The 22,790-nt window shown below is 38.6% G+C and overlaps 1 protein-coding gene across 13 annotated transcripts in view; it reads left to right on the top strand.

Moving 5' to 3' along the window:
• The window catches only part of Rgk2 (Rad, Gem/Kir family member 2), a 694,072-nt gene that overhangs the window by 173,742 nt on the left and 497,540 nt on the right, over window positions 1–22,790 (top strand). For 11 of the 13 annotated variants that reach the window (XM_067772880.1, XM_067772883.1, XM_067772873.1 and 8 more), the window contains one exon: window positions 13,296–13,603. The exons of 1 other annotated variant lie outside the window; for it this stretch is intronic. In XM_067772880.1, coding sequence (XP_067628981.1) covers window positions 13,386–13,603 — 218 coding nt within the window. In that variant the 5' untranslated portion in view covers window positions 13,296–13,385. Of the gene's footprint in view, window positions 1–13,295; window positions 13,604–22,790 lie in introns of those variants that run through there. One more of the 13 variants, XM_067772887.1, reaches the window with a different exon arrangement.

Genomic DNA, 22,790 nt, shown 5'->3' with positions numbered 1-22,790 from the left:
CTTAAAATTAAGTTCAACACCAAGCTTGGAGCATACGTAGTTAGATATATCAGCTTCCGTCAGCGATGTGTGGAGCAGTGATACAAAAATCGACCTACGGGGGGGAACAGCAGTCACCTCCCTAGGAGCACCAGGTTCTAAAGCAACCGATTCAGAAACAGGGGCTGTGATTAGGGCTGCGAGTGCGGTTGTTGTTACAGCAGTCGAATCATTACCAGAATTGGGTTGAATAGCAGGAACATTAACAGCATCAGAATCATCAGCATTAACAGAATTAGCGCTGTTCCCAACAGCATTCGCTTTGTTTTTCGAAGTTGGAGTCTTGTTCTTACTAGACATTGCAAAGTTAGCAGCAGTACTGGGGTTAACAGTTGTATTGGGAATATCATCAATATTAACAGGTACTGTCAATCGTTTAGCATAAAGCGGCAATTACCCACCGACGTGTGCCGTACGTGCGGACTTTTGTCGTACGAAACACGTTTGACCGAACCCTCAAGCCCGTAGGAATCAATGTGTGCGTCTGTGTACATGTACGTAACATATTTGTGTGTGTATTGTTTACAGATAATCACTGTTGTCATTGACCATTTTGCATGCATGCTTATGGAAACATCAACTTTTTCCAATTTAATTTTTGATGTTGTAAAAGGCTGGAATTGATATTAAATATATATAAATAGATTACATATTTATAATCTGCACTTTTACATAATTATTTCGAAATATTTTCACAATTTTTCAAACTTTAATTAGGTGTTTTTGCATAAAACTGCAAACGGTCAAAAATTAGCGCACAAAAGTTTACTAGGCAACTCTGTCTAGTGAGAGAGCAATCAGCTGACACGTTCTTACCGAAAAAATCAAAATTGTTTTGATTTCTACGTTCCGGGCTACGTACGTACGTGCGTTGCACGTCGGTGAGTTTTCGTTTACATTGCACACTCATAAGATAGGTTGTGTCATCTGACACGTTTTTGGTACGTACGTTCGTGAGTAACTGCCGCATAAGACATTTCTGTATTGAAATCACGCGAGGGTGGCTGAGTGTACACAAAAAGGCTTACTATTGTTATCAGCAGAAATTGGACTTGCATAAACAGGTGATCGGGCGAGCAAATGGCAATGTATACATGGCTGCATTAGTGTAGGTGAAATCGATAGAGTATGAGGTTTGAGCGCGCAACTAATATTACCACTACTCTACGAGTTCGGATTACTCATAGAGCTGACAACATTTTTTATTTTATTTATGCCATCAGCCATCACCTCCACAAACCTTTCATTGTTTTTGTTAGAGTCGTCTTCATTATCTTTAAAATGTTTTTTGATGACATTTTTTATATCAGCCATCTCCGCAAACAAATCCTTAAATTTAAGGTCCAAGGCAAGCATTGTGGACTCCAATGTAGCTTTATGGGATGCCAACACAGCGTCATAGGCGTTACAAAGCTTGCCGTAGGCATTTAGGCAATCCGCGCACATATAACTTAGGTGGCGGTTCTTCGTAAGCAAATTCACGTCGTACTCTGAAAAGTTGCCTTTACAGCAAGAACGATGGTAGACATTCTTGCAAAAGCCACCACAAGGCACAATGAGGGTATCCGAACGCGAAAAATGCTTGTCGCACTTGGCACAATACGTATCCATTACACCAGATATCGTAATAGGTAAAATAAATAAATAAAAACTGGACAAAAAGAATAAAAAACAGAGAGCGAGATAAAACACGTCTGTTCGGCACGAACGCAAGAAATGATGCAAAATTAAGCAACTTTTTTTTTTCTTTTTGAAATACGTTTTAAATCGTTTGTAGTGTTTCATACGAAACAAAAAATTTTTTTTTGGTCCACAGGTTTCGGAGATATTGCTAACGCATCGCAAAAAAACCAAGAACGCATTAATTTGGAAGCACTAGAAGTAATTTTTCTATAACTAGAAATGATGAAATTGATTGTAGTGAAATTAGTTTTTTTTGTAGTTTTTATAGTTACTCCGCAAATATAATACATAGTGCGGAAACCAAGCAATTTAAGCAAATTTAGTTTTTTTCTCTTTGAAATACGTTTTAAATCATTTGTAGTTTTTCATACGAAAAAAAATTTTTTTTGGTCCACAGGTTTCGGAGATGCAGCGATTTGGAAGCACTATAAGTACTTTTCCTATAACTACAAACGATGAAATTGATTGTAGTGAAATAAATTTTTTTGTAGTTTTTATAGTTACTCGGAAAATATAATACATTGTGCGGAAACCAAGCAATTTAAGCAAATTTGGGGTTTTTTCTTTTTGAAATACGTTTTGAATCGTTTGTAGTTTTTCATACGAAAAAAATGTTTTTTTTGCTCCACAGGATTCCGAGATATCGCTAACGCATCTCAAAAAAACCAAGAACACAGCGATTTGGAAGCACTAAAAGTACTTTTCCTATAACTACAAACGATGAAATTGATTGTAGTGAAATTAATTTTTGTTTTGTAGTTTTTATAGTTACTCCGAAAATATAATACATTGTGCGGAAACCAAGCAATTTAAGCAAATTTGGGTTTTTTCTACAAACGATTTAAAACATAATCGCTAACGCATCTCAAAAAAAACCAAGAACGCAGCAATTTGGAAGCACTAAAAGTACTTTTCCTATAACTACAAACGATGAAATTGTTTGAAATACGTTTTAAATCGTTTGTAGTTTTCATGCGAAAAAAGTGCTTTTTGGTGCTAGACACGTTTCCGAGATATCGCTAACGCATCTCAAAAAATGGGATGCAGAAGAATGAGAAGATATTGAGTGAAGAGAAAAGAGAGAAGAAGGAGATTGAGAAAGAGATAGAATGAGACGAAGATGGAGATAGATGAAGCGAAAAAGACGGAGGGAAGATTGAATAAAAGAATTAAGAAAAAGTGAAGAAGGGGGAGGGCAGAGTCAGACGAAAAAAGCTTATTAAAATGTATGGAGATAGGCCAAATTTAGGGCAGGACAACGTCTGCCGGGTCTTCTAATATATAATAAAATCTTCTTGATCTGAATAGTGTTTATGATTGGTTATGTGTGACCAGACTTAAACTGAATGTCAACAAAACCAAATTTATGGTAATTTCCAGACGATATTTGCGGAATTGTGACCTGCAAAATTTAAATATTAACCACGAAGTAATGGAAAAGTCAACACCATTAAATATTTGGGAATAAACATAGACGATAACTCAATTTCAATGAGCACGTTGATTATACAGTGGGAAAAATAGCTAAAAAGATATATTTTACACAGATAACCTGCAAATATTTAGATAAGAAATACAAAGTAATGATTTATAGATCAAAAATCGAACCACATTCATATTGCGAGATAGTCAGATATACAAGCTACTAAAGCAACAGAACCGAGCTATGAGATTCATTCTCAAAAAATGCAGTGCACCTATCAGAGACATGCTCTCTGCTCTAAATTGGCTAAGCATTACACAGCAACTTTTTTATTTTACTATGAAATTTATTAAGAACATAATAGACGGTAATTTGCCTGCGTACTTAAAGAGTAACATCAAATATGTAAAAGATATGCATTCTGTAAATACTCGAAGCAAAAATAACTTCAACCTACCTGCTTATAAAACTGAAGCAGACAAATGTAACTTGTATTATAATGGATTAAAATGCTATAACGAGCTACCTAATGATATCAAATCATGTAATGCCAATAGGTTAGGTTGAACTGGTCGGCCCATGAGGACCTCACATTAGGCCGGGTCGATTTGTGGGGAGGCAAAAAAATCGCCCATTGCTCTGCGAAAATCATATTCTAGGGATCAAAATAAGAAACTTTGCCGAAGGAACCATACCTCTAAAACGAATTCTGATGTCCCCCCCCTTTGGGTCGTAGGGGCAAATTTTGAAAAATCCCACTTTGAAATGCCTATGTTTTTTCTTTTTGGAGTTTATTTTTCTCTTTAGAAATTTATTTAGTCAGAACATATGTAAATTAAAAAATTAATTTAACTTAGTAATAGAAAATAAATTTAAAAAAATATTAGAAATTAGCATTTTTACAACCCCTTTTAAAACCAAGGCATCACTGTGATGCATTTGCATGTCGTAAACATAGTTGTGCGGATTTTTTATTCAACCGTTTTAAAAAATGAAGGTATCACTGTGACACAATTGCATATCGTAAAATTGCTTGTGTTGTTTTTTTTTAAGCCACCACAAGACACAGCAGGTAGAATTGAAATTGCCCCTACCCAAAAGTTCGACCCAAAGGGGGGGACATCAGAATTCGTTTTAGAGGTATGGTTCCTTCGGCAAAGTTTCTTATTTTGATCCCTAAAATACGATTTTCACAGAGCAATGAGCGATTTTTAAATCGACCCGCCCTTCCTCACATAGAATGAATAAGTCCGTAGTGTTACCAGAAGTTTGTTGCAACGACCAAACTGAAAAACCCTATCAAAAAACAGGACCTATGTTATAAAATAACTCCGTCCTCTTGGCAAATACTAGAAGCTTCCTAGAATTTAAGCCGCTTGCTGCTTTTAGATCTAACAGCTGTATCACTCTAAATAGCTGTAGTCTTAGCATGGCAAGCGCAGGGCAAGAGCACAGAACGGGCTCGATCGTTTCCTCCTCCAGCCCGCACTTCCTACATCTGCTATCACTGACCAAGCCTAATTTAAAAGCATGTGACGCCAGAAAGCGGTGTCCATCAGAATACCCGTCATTACTCTACAGTCCTCTCTTTTTAATGATAGAAGCAACTTTGTTAGTCTATGGTTGTAAGATCTGCACATAATCTTCGACACTTTACAGCCCCGCGCTTGAACCCACGCCTTTCCTGCTTGGTCGATCATGTGCACCTCTTGCCTTCGCTTAATTTCGCCCAGTCTAATTGGGATGTCTACGGAGCAAGCTTCAAGGATGCGCCCATTTTAGCTAATTCATCCGCTTTTTTATTCTCATCTATTCCCATATGCCCTGGGGAAAGCCGGAGTCTTAGTGTTAACTCCCTTTGGCACCTCCGAGAAAGCCGAAGTCTTAGCTTTAACTCCCTTTAGCACCTCCAAGAAAGCCGGAGTCTTAGCGTTATCCCCCTTTGGCTTATCTCCTACTTCCGTAGTTGGAGCTTCCCTCTGACTCGCAGCTTTCGAGGTAGTTGATACCTCGCTATTGGGGCCCATATGTCTTACAGGTTTGGCCTTACTTGTCTTGCCTATGCGACTGCCCTGCCTCGCAGCTCTGGGACTGGGTCCTTTCTGACTCTTGGAAGCAGGCTTGCCGCTTTCCGCCGAACGTTGCCTCTTCGATGCTTCTTCCTCCTTGTATCGGTTGCAGAACCGAGGGTTTCTAGCAGCAACCCTTTTGAACTGCCTTCGACCTATTTCCACCGCCTCATGGGCCCATTCCAAGCACTCGATCTCCACTTCTGTTGCGTCGACCACTGCTCCCAGGCGTTGGAAAATTGTTAGTGCTGCACGGTACTGCGAGAGAGCTCTTTTATTTCCTCTGCTCCGTACTCTTCTCCACTCTTTTACCCGTTTTCATTTGTATGCTTTTCCAACACGGAGTTCAATGAATCAGCACTACTCTCGCTCCCCGAGTCCGACGCGAATACGTCGCCCTTGGGTTGCGACTCAGTTCTCTTCTTATCATCCTCCTTATTACAATTTGACAATGAGTCGCTCATCTTGGTCGTACGACCACCTGCCCGACAAGGCGGGCTCAGCGGTCCAGTATTATATACGGGGAAAGAACCGTCAGCCACAGCAGCGCCCCTTACTTTGGTAAGGCCATCAATACTTCCCGAGGTGGCCCGGTATCGGGACGGCTCCGTTCGAATTCAGCCGAATTTATCCCCTGGCTGCAAATCGTCCAATAGGCACGGTTCGCATAACACCCTGGATTAGGTTGGTTGGCAGTTCTTGGTCACCGACATCCTGCCGCCCTCCTATGAGGCGAAACGGCGTAGATGCCAATCCTAAACAGCTCCGCCTCATATTCGGGCGCTATGGAGATCGGCTAAGCCCTCACACCAACGACAAGGTGCCTACCCTAGTGAGGGACAATAATGCCAATAGATTCCAAAAAAAAATTGTATATTCATTGCAAAATACTACCAATTTGGTACTGTATAGGCAGGCTTCCATAGAATCAATAAAAATGTATGTCTGCTAAGTATCCTGATATGAAGCATTTTACAACCATTTACCTTCCAAGTTCTCGTGCGCATACAATAAAAGTCGCCGAAGCACATATTGCAACGCATCACTCGATCATATCAGTGCATCGCCGTTCGGATGTTAGCTTCGCTCTTTACGAACATGCGTAAAAGTCGCCAACGCACATACTGCAACGCATCTCTCGATCATATCAGTGCTTCGCCGTTCGGATATCGCCTTCGTGCTTATTCGTAAACGGCCTTTATACCAGAGATAATTGGCATCAAAATAATGTTGGCATGATTCGGAGGTCTGACACAGTTCAGCTCCATATGGTAGTTCATAGATATAACTAGGTTAGAATTATATGTTAATCTAGTTAAGATTATTATATACATATATATACATTGTAAATAGATATAAGCTAGGCTTAATTAAGCTGTAATAAATAAATAAATAAATAAAACAATCCATTCAGTAACCAACGAGAGACGTGTTTTACAATCAAAGCGGGTATCCTGACATCAAAGAGCGTCTTCAACAAAACCAAGCGAGAGTTTTGCGAGACCGAAACCGCAATCGCAAACAGCTGAACTACAAAGAAGGAGACGTTGTATATTCAAAGACGCATAGAAGGAACAAAAACGTAAAAAAAGACAACGGTTACACAATAACGACCAATAAAAGAGTAATTATAGGACAATATCAGAGATATGTGTAATAATATTTACCTTAATTTTCTCTATCGTACTTTGCGATAATACAATTGATTTAACCAATACGGAAATACGTACTAGTAGACATACCAAATATTTATAGACCCAAAAGATCACTTAACTTTCTTGGCACCATGTTAAAATTCATCACTGGCACACCGGACCACGATGACCTTGTAGAAATTAAAACTACATTTAATATGCTAATAGAAAGTAATAATAAGCAAAGAACAATTAACAGTTTGAAGGAATACTCGAAGAACTTGTTTCCAAAGCAATAACCGAAAACATTGTTATAGCAGAAGTTTATAATGAGCTTCAATCAATAAGGAACACTACAAATTTTGCAAAAACTAATAATTTTTATTCTGGCAGATTAAATTTCAATGATGTGAACGATTTAATAAAGCACGAAAAGTTGGATCTTCCAATAATTAATATATTCAGAGGGGGCCCGCGATTTAGAGGTACTATGACATTTTTTTTAATTCAGGAGAGTCTTCAGTTGTTCCATGTGCAATTTTTAAGCCGAATTTCAAAAGCAACGAACATCTGCATTACGTTTTAATTTTATAGTGAAGTGTAAAAAATAAATAATATAATGGCATATGCTGATGACATTGATATCATCGGCCTAAACACCCGCGCTGTTAGTTCTGCTAACTCCAAACTAGAAAATGAAGCGGTAAAGATGGGTTTGATGGTGAATGAGGAAAAAACGAAGTACCTGCTGTCATCCAACAAAGAGTCAGCGCATACGCGCCTTGGCAACCACGCTACTGTTGGCAGCCATAATTTCGAAATAGTAAAAGACTTCCTTTATTTGGGAACCAGCATCAACACTAGCAACAACATCAGTACTGAAATCCAGCGAAGAATCAATCTTGCCAATAAATGCTACTTTGGACTAGGTAGGCAATTGAAAAGTAAAGTCCTCTCTCGGCGAACGAAAATCATACTCTACAAGTCACTTATCGTACCCGGCCTGCTATATGGGGCAGAAGCATGGACCATGCCAACAGCAGACGAAGCGGCTTTGAGAGTGTTCGAGAGAAAAGTTCTTCGAAGATTTATGGACCTCTACGCGTTGGCGATGGCGAGTACCGAAGAAGATTTAATGATGAGCTGTACGAGCTATACGCTATACATAATCCAGTGAATTAAAACGCAGCGGCTGCGCTGGCTAGGCCATGTTATGCGAATGAAAGATGATGCTCCGGCCAAGAAAGTGTTTCTATCGGAACCCGCCTATGGAAGCAGAGGCAGAGGGCGGCCCCCACTCCGTTGGAAGGACCAGGTGGAAAACGATTTACACTTCCTTGGTGTGACCAATTGGCGCCGGTTGGCGGAGCGAAGAAGCGACTGGCACGCCTTGTTGGACGGCCATAACCGTCTAGACGGTTCAGCGCCAATTAAGTAAGTAAGTAAGTAAGTACAAAATAAAAATCTATATATATAACAAGTAAGAAAGGCTAAGTTCGGGTGTCACCGAACATTACATACTCAGCTGAGAGCTTTGGAGACAAAATAAGGGAAAATCACCATGCAGGAAAATGAACCTAGGGTAACCATGGAATGTGTTTGTCTGACATGGGTATCAAATGGAAGGTATTGAGGAGTATTTTAAAAGGGAGTGGGCCATAGTTCTATAGGTGGACGCCATTTCGGGATATCGCCATAAAGGTGGACCAAGGGTGACTCTAGGATGTGCTTGTACGATATGGGAATCAAATGAAAGGCGTTATTGAGTATTCTAAAAGGTAGTGGGCCTTAATCCTATAGGTGGACGCCATTTCGGGATATCGCCCTAAAAGTGGACCAGGGGTGACTCTAGGATGTGCTTGTACGATATGGGAATCAAATGAAAGGCGTTAGTATTCTAAAAGGTAGTGGGCCTTAATCCTATAGGTCTACGCCTTTTCGAGATATCGCCATAAAGGTGGACCAGGGGTGACTATAGAATTTGTTTGTACGATATGGGTATCAAATGAAAGGTGTTAATGAGTATTTTTAAAGGGAGTGGGCCTTAGTTCTATAGGTGGACGCACTTTCGAGATATCGCCTTAAACGATGACTCTAGAATTTGTACAATATGGGTATCAAACGAAAGGTGTTAATGAGTATTTTAAATGGGAGTGGGCCTTAGTTCTATAGGTGGACGCCTTTTCGAGATATCGCCATAAAGGTGGACCAGGGGTGACTCTAGAATGTGTTTGTACGATATGGGTATCGAATTAAAGGTATTAATGAGGGTTTTAAAAGGGAGTGGTGGTAGTTGTATATGTGAAGGCGTTTTCGAGATATCGACCAAAATGTGGACCAGGGTGACCCAGAGCATTATCTGTCGGGTACCGCTAATTTATTTATATATTTAAAACCACGAACAGTATTCCTGCCATGATTCCAAGGGCTTTTTATTTCGCCCTGCAGAACTTTTTCATTTTCTTCTACTTAATATGGTAAGTGTCACACCCATTTTACAAAGTTTTTTCTAAAGTTATATTTTGCGTCAATAAACCAATCCAATTACCATGTTTCATCCCTTTTTTCCTATTTGGTATAGAATTATGGCATTTTCTTAATTTTTCGTAATTTTCGAAATCGAAGAAGTGGGCGTGGTCATAGTCGGATATCGGCCTTTTTTTACACCAATACAAAGTGAGTTCAGATAAGTACGTGAACGGCCGAGCGGAATAACAGACGGTCGATTGTGTATAAAAATTGAGCGTGGCTTCAACCGATTTCGCCCTTTTTCACAGAAAACAGTTATCGTCCTAGAATCTAAGCCCCTACCAAATTTCACACTATCAAATTTCGACTTATGGCATTAAAAGTATCCTAGACAAATTAAATGAAAATGGGCGGAGCCACGTCCATTTTGAAATTTTCTTTTATTTTTGTATTTTCTTGCACCATATCGTTACTGGAGTTGAATGTTGACATAATTTACTTATATACTGAAAAGATAATAAACTTTTTGTTAAAATTTGAATTTAAAAAATTTTTTTTTAAAGTGGGCGTGGTCGTTCTCCGATTTTACTAATTTTTATTAAGCATACATATAGTAATAGGAGTAACGTTCCTGCCAAATTTCATCATGATATCTTCAACGACTGCCAAATTACAGCTTGCAAAACTTTTAAATTGCCTTCTTTTAAAAGTGGGCGGTGCCACGCCCATTGTCCAAAATTTTACTACTTTTCTATTCTGCGTCATAAGTTCAACTCACCTACCAAGTTTCATCGCTTTAGCCGTCTTTGGTAATGCATTATCGCACTTTTTGTTTTTTTCGAAATTTTCGATAGATGAGTGCCCAGGAACCTACATACCAAATTTCATCAAGATACCTCAAAATTTACTCAAGTTATCGTGTTAACGGACGGACCGACATGGCTCAATCAAATTTTTTTTCGATACTGATGATTTTGGTATATGGAAGTCTATATCTATCTCGATTCCTTTATACTTGTAAAACCAACCGTTATCCAATCAAAGTTATTATACTATGTGAGCTCTGCTCAACTAAGTATAAAAATCATGACAGCTTACTTTTACGAAGTACTGAAAACGTGGAATAATTCAGTCTCATTCAGGAAAAATTGTAGTAGAAAACTACTTTTAGGAGTACTGATACTAATTTTGTAAATGCCAAAGGTTTTGTGGAAATTATTCATTTTTTACTAAATATTTTGAGAAAATTTGAAAAAATTATCACACTGATCATTTGTTTGAAGAACACCGAACTTCAGAATTGTATTCACAAAAATACACTATCTCAAAATTCGTTTAAATAACTCCCTACCTGAGCATAAATTCAATACATTTCGATATGAGATAGGGAGTTTATGAAAAGCATGGTGTTCTTCAACCTAATTATGATATAGGAAGCTTTTGATAAAAATTCTGGAATGAAGAATTTTTGAAAAACCTTTTGAGATAAGGCGATTTCGAACCGTCAGCAGACATAGGATGCGTCACTCAGCAAAAGCAACGAACTCACAAAATAAAATTGGCTGATTGTCTTAAAATTTATATTTCGCCTTGACAGAAGAATTAACTTATATTTGTTCTGAGAGTTCAAAAAGCTCATTTCATTTAAGTATTCATATAATCGTTCCGGATAAACCGTTAATATGTAATACTAAGAACACGTTCGTTTGATACTATGTCACGAGGTCCGAATGTTCCAAATAAGTATATAAATAATATCTAAATATAAAAAATATTCCATAAATACTTAAATACCGCACTTGCGGATTGAATAACTTTAAACACTCAAAAAGTAAAACATTTCATTATGGCATTTCTAATGTTATTTTTAAATAAAGATATTTTCTTGTCCAGTTTTTGAGGTTCAACCATGAATTTAGGGCTTCATTCTGTGTGGCGAACGATAGACGAATGATTCGCCTCAAAACGATTTTGTCTAGCAATCGCTGTTGGTATTCGACAACGATTTTTAGGCGTTTAGGCCGACTATTTCTCATACGTCTACCTTCTATGATCTAAATGAAATTATAAAGGATCCAGTAGGGCAATAAAGAGCTTTATAGCCATAAAGCTTCAGCAACCCAATTGTCAACCTCACCTACTCAAGGGGAGTTCTGGCTCTGGCGATCCCATGTTCTTTATGTAACTAGGGAGTGGGTAGCGGGATTACCTAGAAGGTTTAATGCGGTAATATCAAATCATTCCGTGATGGTCGGGCTTGTACCTTAATGATGCTTGTTACCGGAACGTACTTGATCTATGTTCGGAAAAGGACCGTAAGCATTGATAACACTCCCGAAAACCACCGGGGAGTGTCTTTATCGCTACAACAACAACAACATGCGCTTGTAAGCTGCGAAATATTATAAGTGTACATGTGCCCTACGGTTCTTGACGTGTTCTTATCGCAATTGATGGTGTTTTATTTTCAAATAAAAGGTATCTTTAACAAATTTAGAATTTAAAAATTTTGAAAAATTTTCTGAGACGGTTAAGGTTTTTTTTCTTTTTGACATTGTAGTCGGTTCTTTATGAGAGAACTGTTATTTTAAATTAAACTGTTATTTTAAGTTAAATTTAATCACATTTTGTTAAATACACTTTGAATATAACTTGCTCCAATTTTCAGTTTACCCCCTTTACCTAGCGCAGCAAGCACGAAGTCTCGCACGCTGTCCGCGCAGTGTAAATGTATACGGATAATGACGCAAAAGGGGAAAAAACCAAGAAAAAGAGGATAAAAACATTTCAAATGTGTGCTTAATATTGACGTTTCAGAACGCAGCGGAAAATGTGTCCTTAACAACAGATATGATGTTTTTTAATTTTGGTTTTGATATTTTAAAAATAGCAATAGCTATGGAAAGCAAAATATAAGGTTCGAGTTCCTTTGTAGTTTAATATCTTCTTTACTGCGAAGATGGATAGACTTCAGGTTAGGATAGTCTTAACTGGCCAGCCGGTTAGGGCCGGATGGATTTTAAGAAATTGTTCACTTGGGATTGGTAATTGCGCTCTACCTTTTAGTTTTATTTCTTATAAACTATTTACAATAGCTATTGTTAAAATATTAAAATTAAAATTCATCAATAATTTTCCCGTGTTTATGCACATATCCCGTGTTTAAAATTGCTTTATCTCCGTTTTATTTGTTTTAAGCTCAGCCAAACCAGTAGTGTAGTTCACGAACATTTTTAACAACATTTGACAGCGGTAAATTAGCTTAGCATTAGTTTTAATAAAATAATAAATCCCGCCGTTATCGTTCTCGATTTTCAAAATTGGCAATTCATCGTGGCCATTGTTTATGTGGTTAAGCTCTCGAGAAAGTTTGTAAAATTTATTTACTGTCTAAAATACCCAAATAAGTATTATTTTGAAAATTAAATTGCAACTTTATTTAAAAAAATGCCATTTAAGCTTTAGGCGTATAATTTGTTTCGGAACGCAACTCTAAATACTGTAGTAATGTTAGACATTGCTGCTGCCCTGCTGGTGACGCCATTATATAAAATATATACAAAATGGCTATAAATTATCATTTAACATTAAAAATACTTCGCTGAATTCTGAACAAAATTTGATTAGTGTTTTTTCTCAATTTCTCTGACCTTTGACCAATATGTGTTGTTAAAACAAATTTCACAAATTACTCTATCGACAATGCAACCAGTAATTGACTACGTAAAAATCTCGATTCCAAAAGCGGGAAAAGTTAGTGATTCGGCATACAGGTATGAATATTATACTCTTTTTAAGCTTAGGGTGGATACACATAACCACTTTAACGGAAGGACTACAACGGTATCTGTGCTATATATTACAATAAGTGTTGCAAAATCAAAATCATTTTAAGCTATCAAAACTCTCATAATGTAAATAATTATTGTTTTGGACAAGTAAATACTTATTGTTCCATTTTACTTCTATAAATTGCAGGTCCACAGCCAGAGAGAAATGTAACTCCTTTTAAAGGATAAGAATAAAAGTGCCAAAATTTTGCAGAACTGAGACCACCGTTCATATACAATGGAACATCAAAACGGTTATCAATATGCACAGCATCACAACAAATATGATAAATCTACCCGCTTATCACATACTCATCAAGCACCACAACACGGAATGGATACGAATAATGATGCAGGTCTATTTTCAAGATCGAAAAAATCGATGGTATTACAAAAATCTCCTATACTGGCTTCTAACTCATGGCTGCCATCACATAACAGTAATAGATCCCCAAGGTGCACTATAAGCATGTTTCGTTTCATATGTATATTAATCCATTTATTATGCATGTTTGTTTTTTAAGCCGGCACCGATCAAAATTGCCCACGTAAAGAGATGACATTTTGTCAGACATTGAATGCACAATATATTAGTCAACCAAATTTAGAGTTTAAACCAAAAAAGATTCCCATATAACTACAATAAGATTAATAATGCGTATTCAATCTTCGATATTTTAAAAATTGACCAAGACTTGCTGTAAGTTTCTGTTTCAGTCTGGTCTAGAGTTCGACCGAATGCTCGATCCGGAATCGTCAAAAAAAAATTTTCCGTATATCAGAACATTTTTAAAACTTACACTACTTAGAGCTTTAAACTTGTTTGCTGTTCGACTCTGAGTCAATCTTCGATAATCTTAACGGCGAAGTTAGGTCTCTTGAAAAAAGTTTTCAGGTGGCGTACAAAGTTGCCTGTAAGTTGTACTGATTGTTCAGGGCTGAAAAGGCAAACGTACTGAATTTAAGTTAACATAATCTGGCAGCCCTAAACATCGGTAAGTGTTCTGGTATGAGACTCACGAGGTAAACACTATATACCAGGCATTTCAGAGAATAAATGAGTCCCATTATAGACTGAGTCTGTCCAGAGTTTTACCAGAATTTGTTTGACGTCCAAACAGAAATCCGCCAATTAGGCACCTGGACGTATGTTCAGATAAAAGACTAGATGGACAACAAATAAAAGCTAAATAAAAATTATTAAGGCTAAAAATTGAAGGCAACTTTTCAAGCGTTTTATTCATTTTTTTCATAAAAAACATATTTGAATAAACATTCCATACATCTGGTAAGAAATTAAAAGTTTTGTTTACTTCAATCTAATAAAAAGTAAATAAAATAGTTTCCAAATGCATTCTGTGCTTTATAAAAATTGTTTAAAGTGACCACTCTTCTACTACTACTACTTCTAATACAACTACAACTATTTCAGTGCTTGCACCACTTTATCTACATAGCTTAGGTTAGCTTAATTCACAAACGCCCTAACCAACATATTTTTCGAAACTGCATTTTTTGCACTACTTGGTATGATATCTTATATACTTTTGCTTCTCCTGTAAAATATTACATTTTTTACGATATGTATATAGGCAAATACCAAATACCGCGAACGGAAAATTAATATGGTCAGACTTTATTTCTATCATATCGTATAAAAAGTTAAATATGTGTAGGATGAAATAAGATGGCTTATTGTTTCTCCTTATCCAGGTCAGAGAAACATGATTTCAAAAATTGCTTTATGGGCTTTGCTCATTTAACTGTTTACTAACAAAATATAACGCCTTTTCTTATATAGTTGCGTTGCTCAACACAGATATATACATATTGTGACGAATACTAGCAACACTAAGGGGTACTATCATCTCTAAGCCGATACTGAGCAGTGACTTGTATGCACATAACCAAATTAATCATTATGTCTACGCATATGTCCATGCAAGCAGCGGAGAGCAACGCAGAAACACATGCATATATCTAAGATACTCCCAAAAGTAGGCCATAATTTGTGCAAGTATCACTCACATATACACGCGCATATGAGAAGCTATACACGTGCATCTGTAGTTAAGGCGGTGACACAATGACATTTTTCGTATAGATGCATTTAACACAAACTTATGCATTCCAATAACATCGCCACAATTAACCAAGATGTTGCGTGTATAAATATGAAGGAACTTCAGACTTGGCAGTTGAAGTTTATTACGCCTTGCCCATTCACATACAAAATTTCGCGAAGCACTGTTGTAAACATTCTCCCTATACAACAAAAATACTTGCTAACATATTTTGTGTCGTATTCGATTGTTACAAAACAACTAGGCAATGCTATACGGAGCCAAAAACGACGAACTCGAACCATTACAAATTGCATCTAATGGGATAACACAGGTCGTGCAGTTAAACTTTTGAGAGAGGAAAACGCGTTTGGGGAAGATCCATTTACCAGTCTTTCCACGTTTGTTTTCAAATTTTTAGTTTTGCTAGAAGAAGAGGGAATTTTTAGTACTATGAATAACGTGATACTGCGCAGCGAAATAACATTCCACTACTGAAAGGGCAAAAGTGTCTTCTTTCTAACGACGTGTAAGTTTTTAATTTGGAAAAATGTTAGAAAATTTACCAACCAGTGGGAAAAATAATTTCACTTGCAAAGTGTGCCAACACCCTTATCCAACGCAAACTCAAACTCTTCTTCTTATGATTTGATTGGAACAAAATTGGGGAGTTGGCTACTTTTCAATATCATATGGCGCTAGTGTCGCTCATTCTACCATTCTCCATAAAAATACATGCAATCTACTCATAATGCATAAGTACGTGTTAAACTCATCTATATGAAAAACTGCTTATGTGTCGGAGCTATTATAATTTTATAGCTGATAACTAAGTAAATTCTGGAAACGCCTAGAAGTATGGAATGAGGAAATCGAAGAGTATAAAAGAGCGCAATCTGAGCAATCAGTTTAATTTAAGCACGCTATCTGTCGAGAAGTAGTAGTGTTATTTTGAAAGTAGTCTAATAAAGACCAATTTGCATTATCGAATATTGGAGTTATTTATTCAACAGTTTAGTGATTGGAACGTTAGCAGAAGGTTGCAAATAAGAGGAATTTCACTAAATCCGTTACAATATATTTGCTCTTATATAAAATTTTATATACTTTTATCTAACATTGAATAAAAAGTAAGAGAAACTTTGGAAAAAGGAGTTTTTATAAATTGCCTTTACCAAGAAACCTGTAACTTTATTTCTGCTTAGTCCACCAACAAAACTTACACGTCGTTAGAAAGAAGACACTTTTGCCCTTTCAGCAGTGGAATTTTATTTCGCTGCGCAGTATCACGTTATTCACAGTACTAAAAATTCCCTATTCTCCTAGCAAAACTAAAAATTTGAAAACAAACGTGGAAAGACTGGTAAATGGATCTTCCCCAAACGCGTTTTCCTCTCTCAAAAGTTTAACTGCACGACCTGTCTTATCCCATTAGATGCAATTTGTAATGGTTCGAGTTCGTCGGTTTTGGCACCATATAGCATTGCCTAGTTGTTTTGTCTGCATGCGATCTTATATAAAATTTTATATACTTGTATCTAACATTGAATAAAAAGTAAGAGAAACTTTGGAAAAGGGAGTTTTTATAAATTGCCTTTACCAAGAAACCTGTAACTTTATTTCTGCTTAGTCCACCAACAAAACTTACACGTCGTTAGAAAGAAGACACTTTTGCCCTTTCAGCAGTGGAATTTTATTTCGCTGCGCAGTATCACGTTATTCATAGTACTAAAAATTCCCTCTTCTCCTAGCAAAACTAAAAATTTGAAAACAAACGTGGAAAGACTGGTAAATGGATATTCCCCAAACGCGTTTTCCTCTCTCAAAAGTTTAACTGCACGACCTGTGTTATCCCATTAGATGCAATTTGTAATGGTTCGAGTTCGTCGTTTTTGGCACCATATAGCATTGCCTAGTTGTTTTGTCTGCATGCGATCTTAGAAAACGAGTTATTAGTTTCTGAAATCAAAAATTCAATTTCGCTCGGAAATAGTTTCGAAGCCGATGAAACAGCCAATTTAACCGAATGGCAAACACCCGGAATAATATTAGCGATACTAACACTGCTTATGTTATACATAGAACAACTTCGTTCTCTTGGCAAATACTAGAATTTTCCTAGGACCTAGCTTAATTGCTGCCTTGAGACAGGACACGAAGACAGAACGTGCTCTACCGTTTCTTCCTGCAGCTCGCATTTCCTACATCTGCTGTTACTGACGAGGCTTTCCTTTTAAGCATGAGACGTCAGACGGCAGTGTCCAGTTAGTATGCCCATCACGTCGCATTATGTTACTCTTCTTAAAATTTTACAGCCCCGCGCTTCTGTCCCTGCCTTTTCCGATTGATGGATCATATACAACTCCTGTCTCCTTGCTGCTATCTTATCGGTATTTTCGTTACCTGCTATCCTTTTATGGCCGGGGACCAAAAATAGATGTATGGTCCGACCTGAGCGAAGTCTCTTCTTGGGTAAGCAAAATCCAGCTGTTATCGTATCTACAAATTATCAAGATAATAAAAAGCCCAACTAAATACCAAAAAAACAATGTTGCCGTACAAAAAAGCCTATCCCAAATGCGGCCTTAAACTGTGACTGAAAAACTGCTCAGTAGTTTAACTGGAGTTTAAAGTTGACTAGAGTTTAAGCAAACTAAGTTTAAGCCTAGCTTAACCAACCACCGACACACCGGGCCTTAAATTGCATCTTTGTATATTTAACATTTTATTTTTCCATTGTTTTTACTTAATATAAGTATTTTTATTTCATAAATCGCCCTTAGCCGATCCAACACCGGCTTCGCGAACCACAGTATTTTTGGACAGAACACTTTTCCTCTAAAAGGTCTAAAACCAGAGGAATTTTTGCAGTGTATTCGAACCAATTGCACCATAGAATAATAATGGGGGCATGGCGCCCAAAACCTTATTACTACTACTGTTAATTTGTGGAAATGAGTATGGTCGGACCGCGCTTTTTCTACTTGGTATTTTTTTAAATGTAGCAGCACAGATTTGTAATGTCATAAATAAAAGATATATATACATATTGTGACGAATACTAGCAACACTAAGGGGTACTATCATCTCTAAGCCGATACTAAGCAGTGACCCGTATGCTCATCAACAAATCAATCATTATGTCTACCCATATGTCCATACGAGCAGCGGAGAAGAGACGCACAACCCCATATATCTTATCTGAGATACTCACAAAAGAAGACAATAATTTGTGCAAATATCACTCACATATACACGCGCATATGTGAAGCTAAAAACGTAGTTATAGCTGGTAATTTTATAGCTGATAACTAACTAGTAAATTCTAGAATAGAAAAGCCTTGAAATATGCAACGAGAAAACCAGACAGTATAAAAGGCAGCAACAGTAGAGGCACGACACTCAGTTTGATTTGAAACGCTATCTGGCGAGCAATAGAAGTGTTATTGTGAAGTACTTTAATAAAGGCCATTTTGCATTATTGAATAGTGGAGTTATTCATTCAACAGTTTAGTGATTCGAACGTTAGCAGAAGGTTGCAAATAAGAGGAATTGCAGTAAATTCGTTACAATATATATTTATATATATATATATATATATATATGTGGGTTCTACTCCATTTGGTAAATAAAACAACACCGGTTAACATGTAATATAATAGTTTTAATTAGCAATAAATTATTTAGTCGCGGTCAAAATTGGTCAAACGTCCGATTCTTAGCTTAGCGGCCGAATTATATTGTCCGTTCCACTTAGTCTTTTTCGTTGTCATTCGTCAGGGTTGTATTGGCAAGTATGTTAGGTGCGATCCTGTACAGTACGTCTGTCCACTACGGGTTGTGCGGTTATCGATTCCCACATTCGGCCATCCTGCGCGTTCATTCGACCCGAATGAAGGGTCCCATTTCTTCATGAATTCCGCGACTGTAGTAGTTCGTCCAGGCCCCTCGTGATCTCCGACTTTCGCAACCTCATATCTGCCATGTTCAAGTTTTTCCAATATTTTATAAGGTCCGAGGTACTTCGGCTTCAATTTTAGACCAGAACCATACTGTGTACGTTTAATCGCTACCAGCTCGTTTACGTTGTACTCTACTTCAGCTTTGCGACGGGCGTTATATGTTCTTCGGTTTTCGTCCTGGATCGTAGCAATATTTTCTCTCGCTTGATGGCGGCTTTGCTCGCGATCCGAATTGATTTCTTCTATGGCAACATCTTCTAAGAGTTCTTGAAGTTCTGGAATACCGTTTACGCGCATATCTAACCCAGTAAGAATTTTGAATGGTGATATTTTTGTACTGCGGGGTGGAGTGTTGTTAATCGTTTGTTGTACTCGATCTAACTGCTTATACCAACTACCAGGACTCTCACTACAGAGTTTAGATACCATAGGAACTACGATTTTGTGCATGCGCTCCACCTGGCCATTCCCTCTCGGTACGCCTGTAGCAATCATTAGATGCTGGATACTTTCGCCTTCACAATATTCTTTGAAGAGATTCGATGTGAAAGCTGCGCCTCTGTCGGTGATGATACGCTTAGGGTTCCCAAATACTGCTGATTGTTTTCTAAGCCTGTCGACGACCGCATCTGTGCCTGTATTTTTAGTCGCGTAGAGCCAAACGAATTTAGAAAAAGCGTCCACGACTACCAATATGTAGTTGTACGCTTTGTTTGTCAGCTCCATGGGCCCGACGTGGTCTATGTGGTATGTACTTAAAGGGCGGTCTTCCTTTTTAATAGGTTTAAGAAACCCTTCCTTTTTCCCCATCTTACTATCCGTTACGATGCACTCAATACAACTTTCGACAACGCGTGCTGCTTTTGACTTTAGCTGTGGAATAAAAAACGATTTCTCAACTAATTCTTGAGTCCTTTTACTGGAAAAATGACCTTGCTTGTGTGCTGTTCGGATTATCTCCTGTTCCATGAGCGATGGGACAACAATCAACTCCTTGACGGGATCCTTGTGTACCACGCCATGCTTCATATAAAAATCTTCGTACTCGTCCTTTTCAAGGATCTTACGCACAGCTCTTACCCAATCGTCTTTTTCTTGGGCTTGCTTTAACCGATGGTGCAATGCGTCTTCCATAAGCAAACAGGAAACTCTGCTCAAGGCGTCTACATGCCTCATCTTGGTGCCACTTCTGTGTTCGATTTCGTAGTCGAAATCTTGTAAGTACATTGCCCAACGAGAAACTCTCATTGGTACGTCTCGTTTTCTCATCGTCATTGCAAAGGCATTGCAGTCCGTAATGATTTTGAACTTGATGCCCATCAAGTACACTCGCCATTTCTTTAGGGCTTCTACGATGGCTAGCGCTTCTAGCTCGTAAGAGTGATAAGTTTCCTCGCTCGGTTTCGTCTTCCTGCTCATAAATTGGACAGGGTGAAACTGTTGATCGTCCGGGTTTCTCTGCAAAAGCACGGCACCATATCCATGCTTGGAAGCGTCTGTGTGCACCTCAGTCACAGCTTTCGGGTCGTACAATGTTAGTACTGGTGCGTTAACTAGAGCGGCTTTGAGCTGCTGGAATGCAGCTAGCTGTTCGTCGCCCAACGCGAACCTTACATCTTGCTTCAGCGTATCTGAAAGTGGCCTTGCTATGTTTGCGTAACCTTCGATGAATCTTCTGAAATAGGACGTCAGGCCGAGAAAACGTTGCATAGACTTGCGATCTCGAGGCAGAGGGAAATGCTTAATGGCGTTCGTTTTTACCTCGGATGGTTTAATCGTATTGTTCTCGATGACGTATCCCAGAAATTCAACTCTACGTAAAAGAAATTGACAATTGTTCCACTGAATTTTCAACCCATTTGCTGCAGCCGTCTTCAACACCAACTCCAACTTTTGAATACCTTCAGTTTCATCCTTGGAGGGAATTACTAAGTCATCCATGTAGGCTATGACTACTCCATCTGTAATTAAATCTCTCAGGACGGCAAATATAAATCTTGAAAATGCAGCCGGCGAATTACAGATGCCGAACGGCGCGTATAAAAACTCAAATTGACCACCCCAAGAGACGAATGCGGTGTATTTGCGGGACTCTGTATTTAAAGGGACATGGAAGAAACCGTTTTTCAGGTCAAGCGTCGTGAAAACCTTGGCTCCCTGCAAGCGTTCGAGGACGTCATCCATAACTGGCATCGGAAAATTATCTCGCACGATTTTGGCATTCAATCTTCTGTAATCGCAACAGAGTCTTTTTTCGCCATTTTTCTTGGGTACGAGGACAATTGGTGAGGCATATTCTGAGGTACTGGGTTTAATGACCCCCTCCTTTAACCACTGAGTTACCTTCTCCTGCACCAAACACTGATCCGCATAAGACATTCGCCTTGGTCGCTCATACACCGGCTCATCGTCCTTCATGATTATTTTCATCTCAACTGGCGCCTTAGCGCCGCGCATTGGCTTGTATGCATCTATTAGTTGTCTGACCTTGCTTGCTTGGTTGCTACTAAGGTGAGATAATTCTGCTACGGATAATTTGCTCGCATCTACCGTCAGGCACATGTCGCCAAACTCCCTTATCAGCTCAGGAATCCTGTTTTTATCTTCTCCCTGATCGCGTGTATTACCATTTTCCTCCGCAACTGCTTCGCCTGCCCCGATATCTTTGTTTGATGACGATGATATCGGTTCGGCCTTCCCGTCGCTAGGACGCTCTGTCACTGTTGACTTAATAAACCTGCGCTCCGCGGCGCTCACGCCGCCCTTCTTCAAATCATATGCTGATACCTGCTTCTGCCCAAGCAGTTCACCAACTTCATTCATACGCGCCATAGCGCTTACGCTGCCCTTCTCTGCAGCAGCTACTGACACACGACTGTGCCCACGCAGTTCACTAACTGTATTCGCGCGCACCCTAGCGCCCACGTTGCCTTTCTTCGCAACACATGCCGGCATCTGGTTGTGTCCACGCAGTTCACCAACTGCATTCGCGAGCTTCAATGTGGTCGGCTGCTGCCCTCCTACTGCCCCTTCGGTCTGCTCTTCGCGTGAGTCGCCCGATGTATGTGCGCATACCTGTGGCTGCGCAACCAATTCCGTCGTTAACTTCTCCTGCTTAGACCCCTTCCTGTGAAACTCAACGCCTTCTTCTGTAACGGTCAAGTCAACTTGTTTAAGAACATCGTTGCCAACCACAATAGCATAACTCAGATCTCGCTCAGTGGCTACGTGGAATGTTATGTGCAAGGGAATATCGTCAATGATCATATGTTGCGTGAAACTACCTATGGTTACTAGCTCGCTGTTGCCTATGCCTACTAATCGCCGCTTTTCTTTAGTTAGATCGACGTCCAACCGTAGCATCACCAACGTATCATGTCGCATTAGACACAAATCCGAACCAGTATCTATTAACGCTGACATAGTTTGGGGCATCATATTCGGCGCCGTGAAAACCAAATCTTTAAAAATCAGACCACCCCTGATACCTGTCATCGTGTTAACACTATCCTTGTCTGACTTCACTTTTACATCTGGTTTGCATTCCGCTGCACGGTGGCCCTCTTCACCGCATTTAAAACATTTTACTTTGCTACGCTTACAATTTCTGGCGATATG

The sequence above is a fragment of the Eurosta solidaginis genome, chromosome 3 (assembly GCF_040869045.1).
Source record: "Eurosta solidaginis isolate ZX-2024a chromosome 3, ASM4086904v1, whole genome shotgun sequence".
Classification (NCBI taxonomy): Eukaryota; Metazoa; Arthropoda; class Insecta; order Diptera; family Tephritidae; genus Eurosta; species Eurosta solidaginis.
Note: the sequence above shows the minus strand (reverse complement) of the source record. Positions and strands in the feature narration are given on the sequence as shown.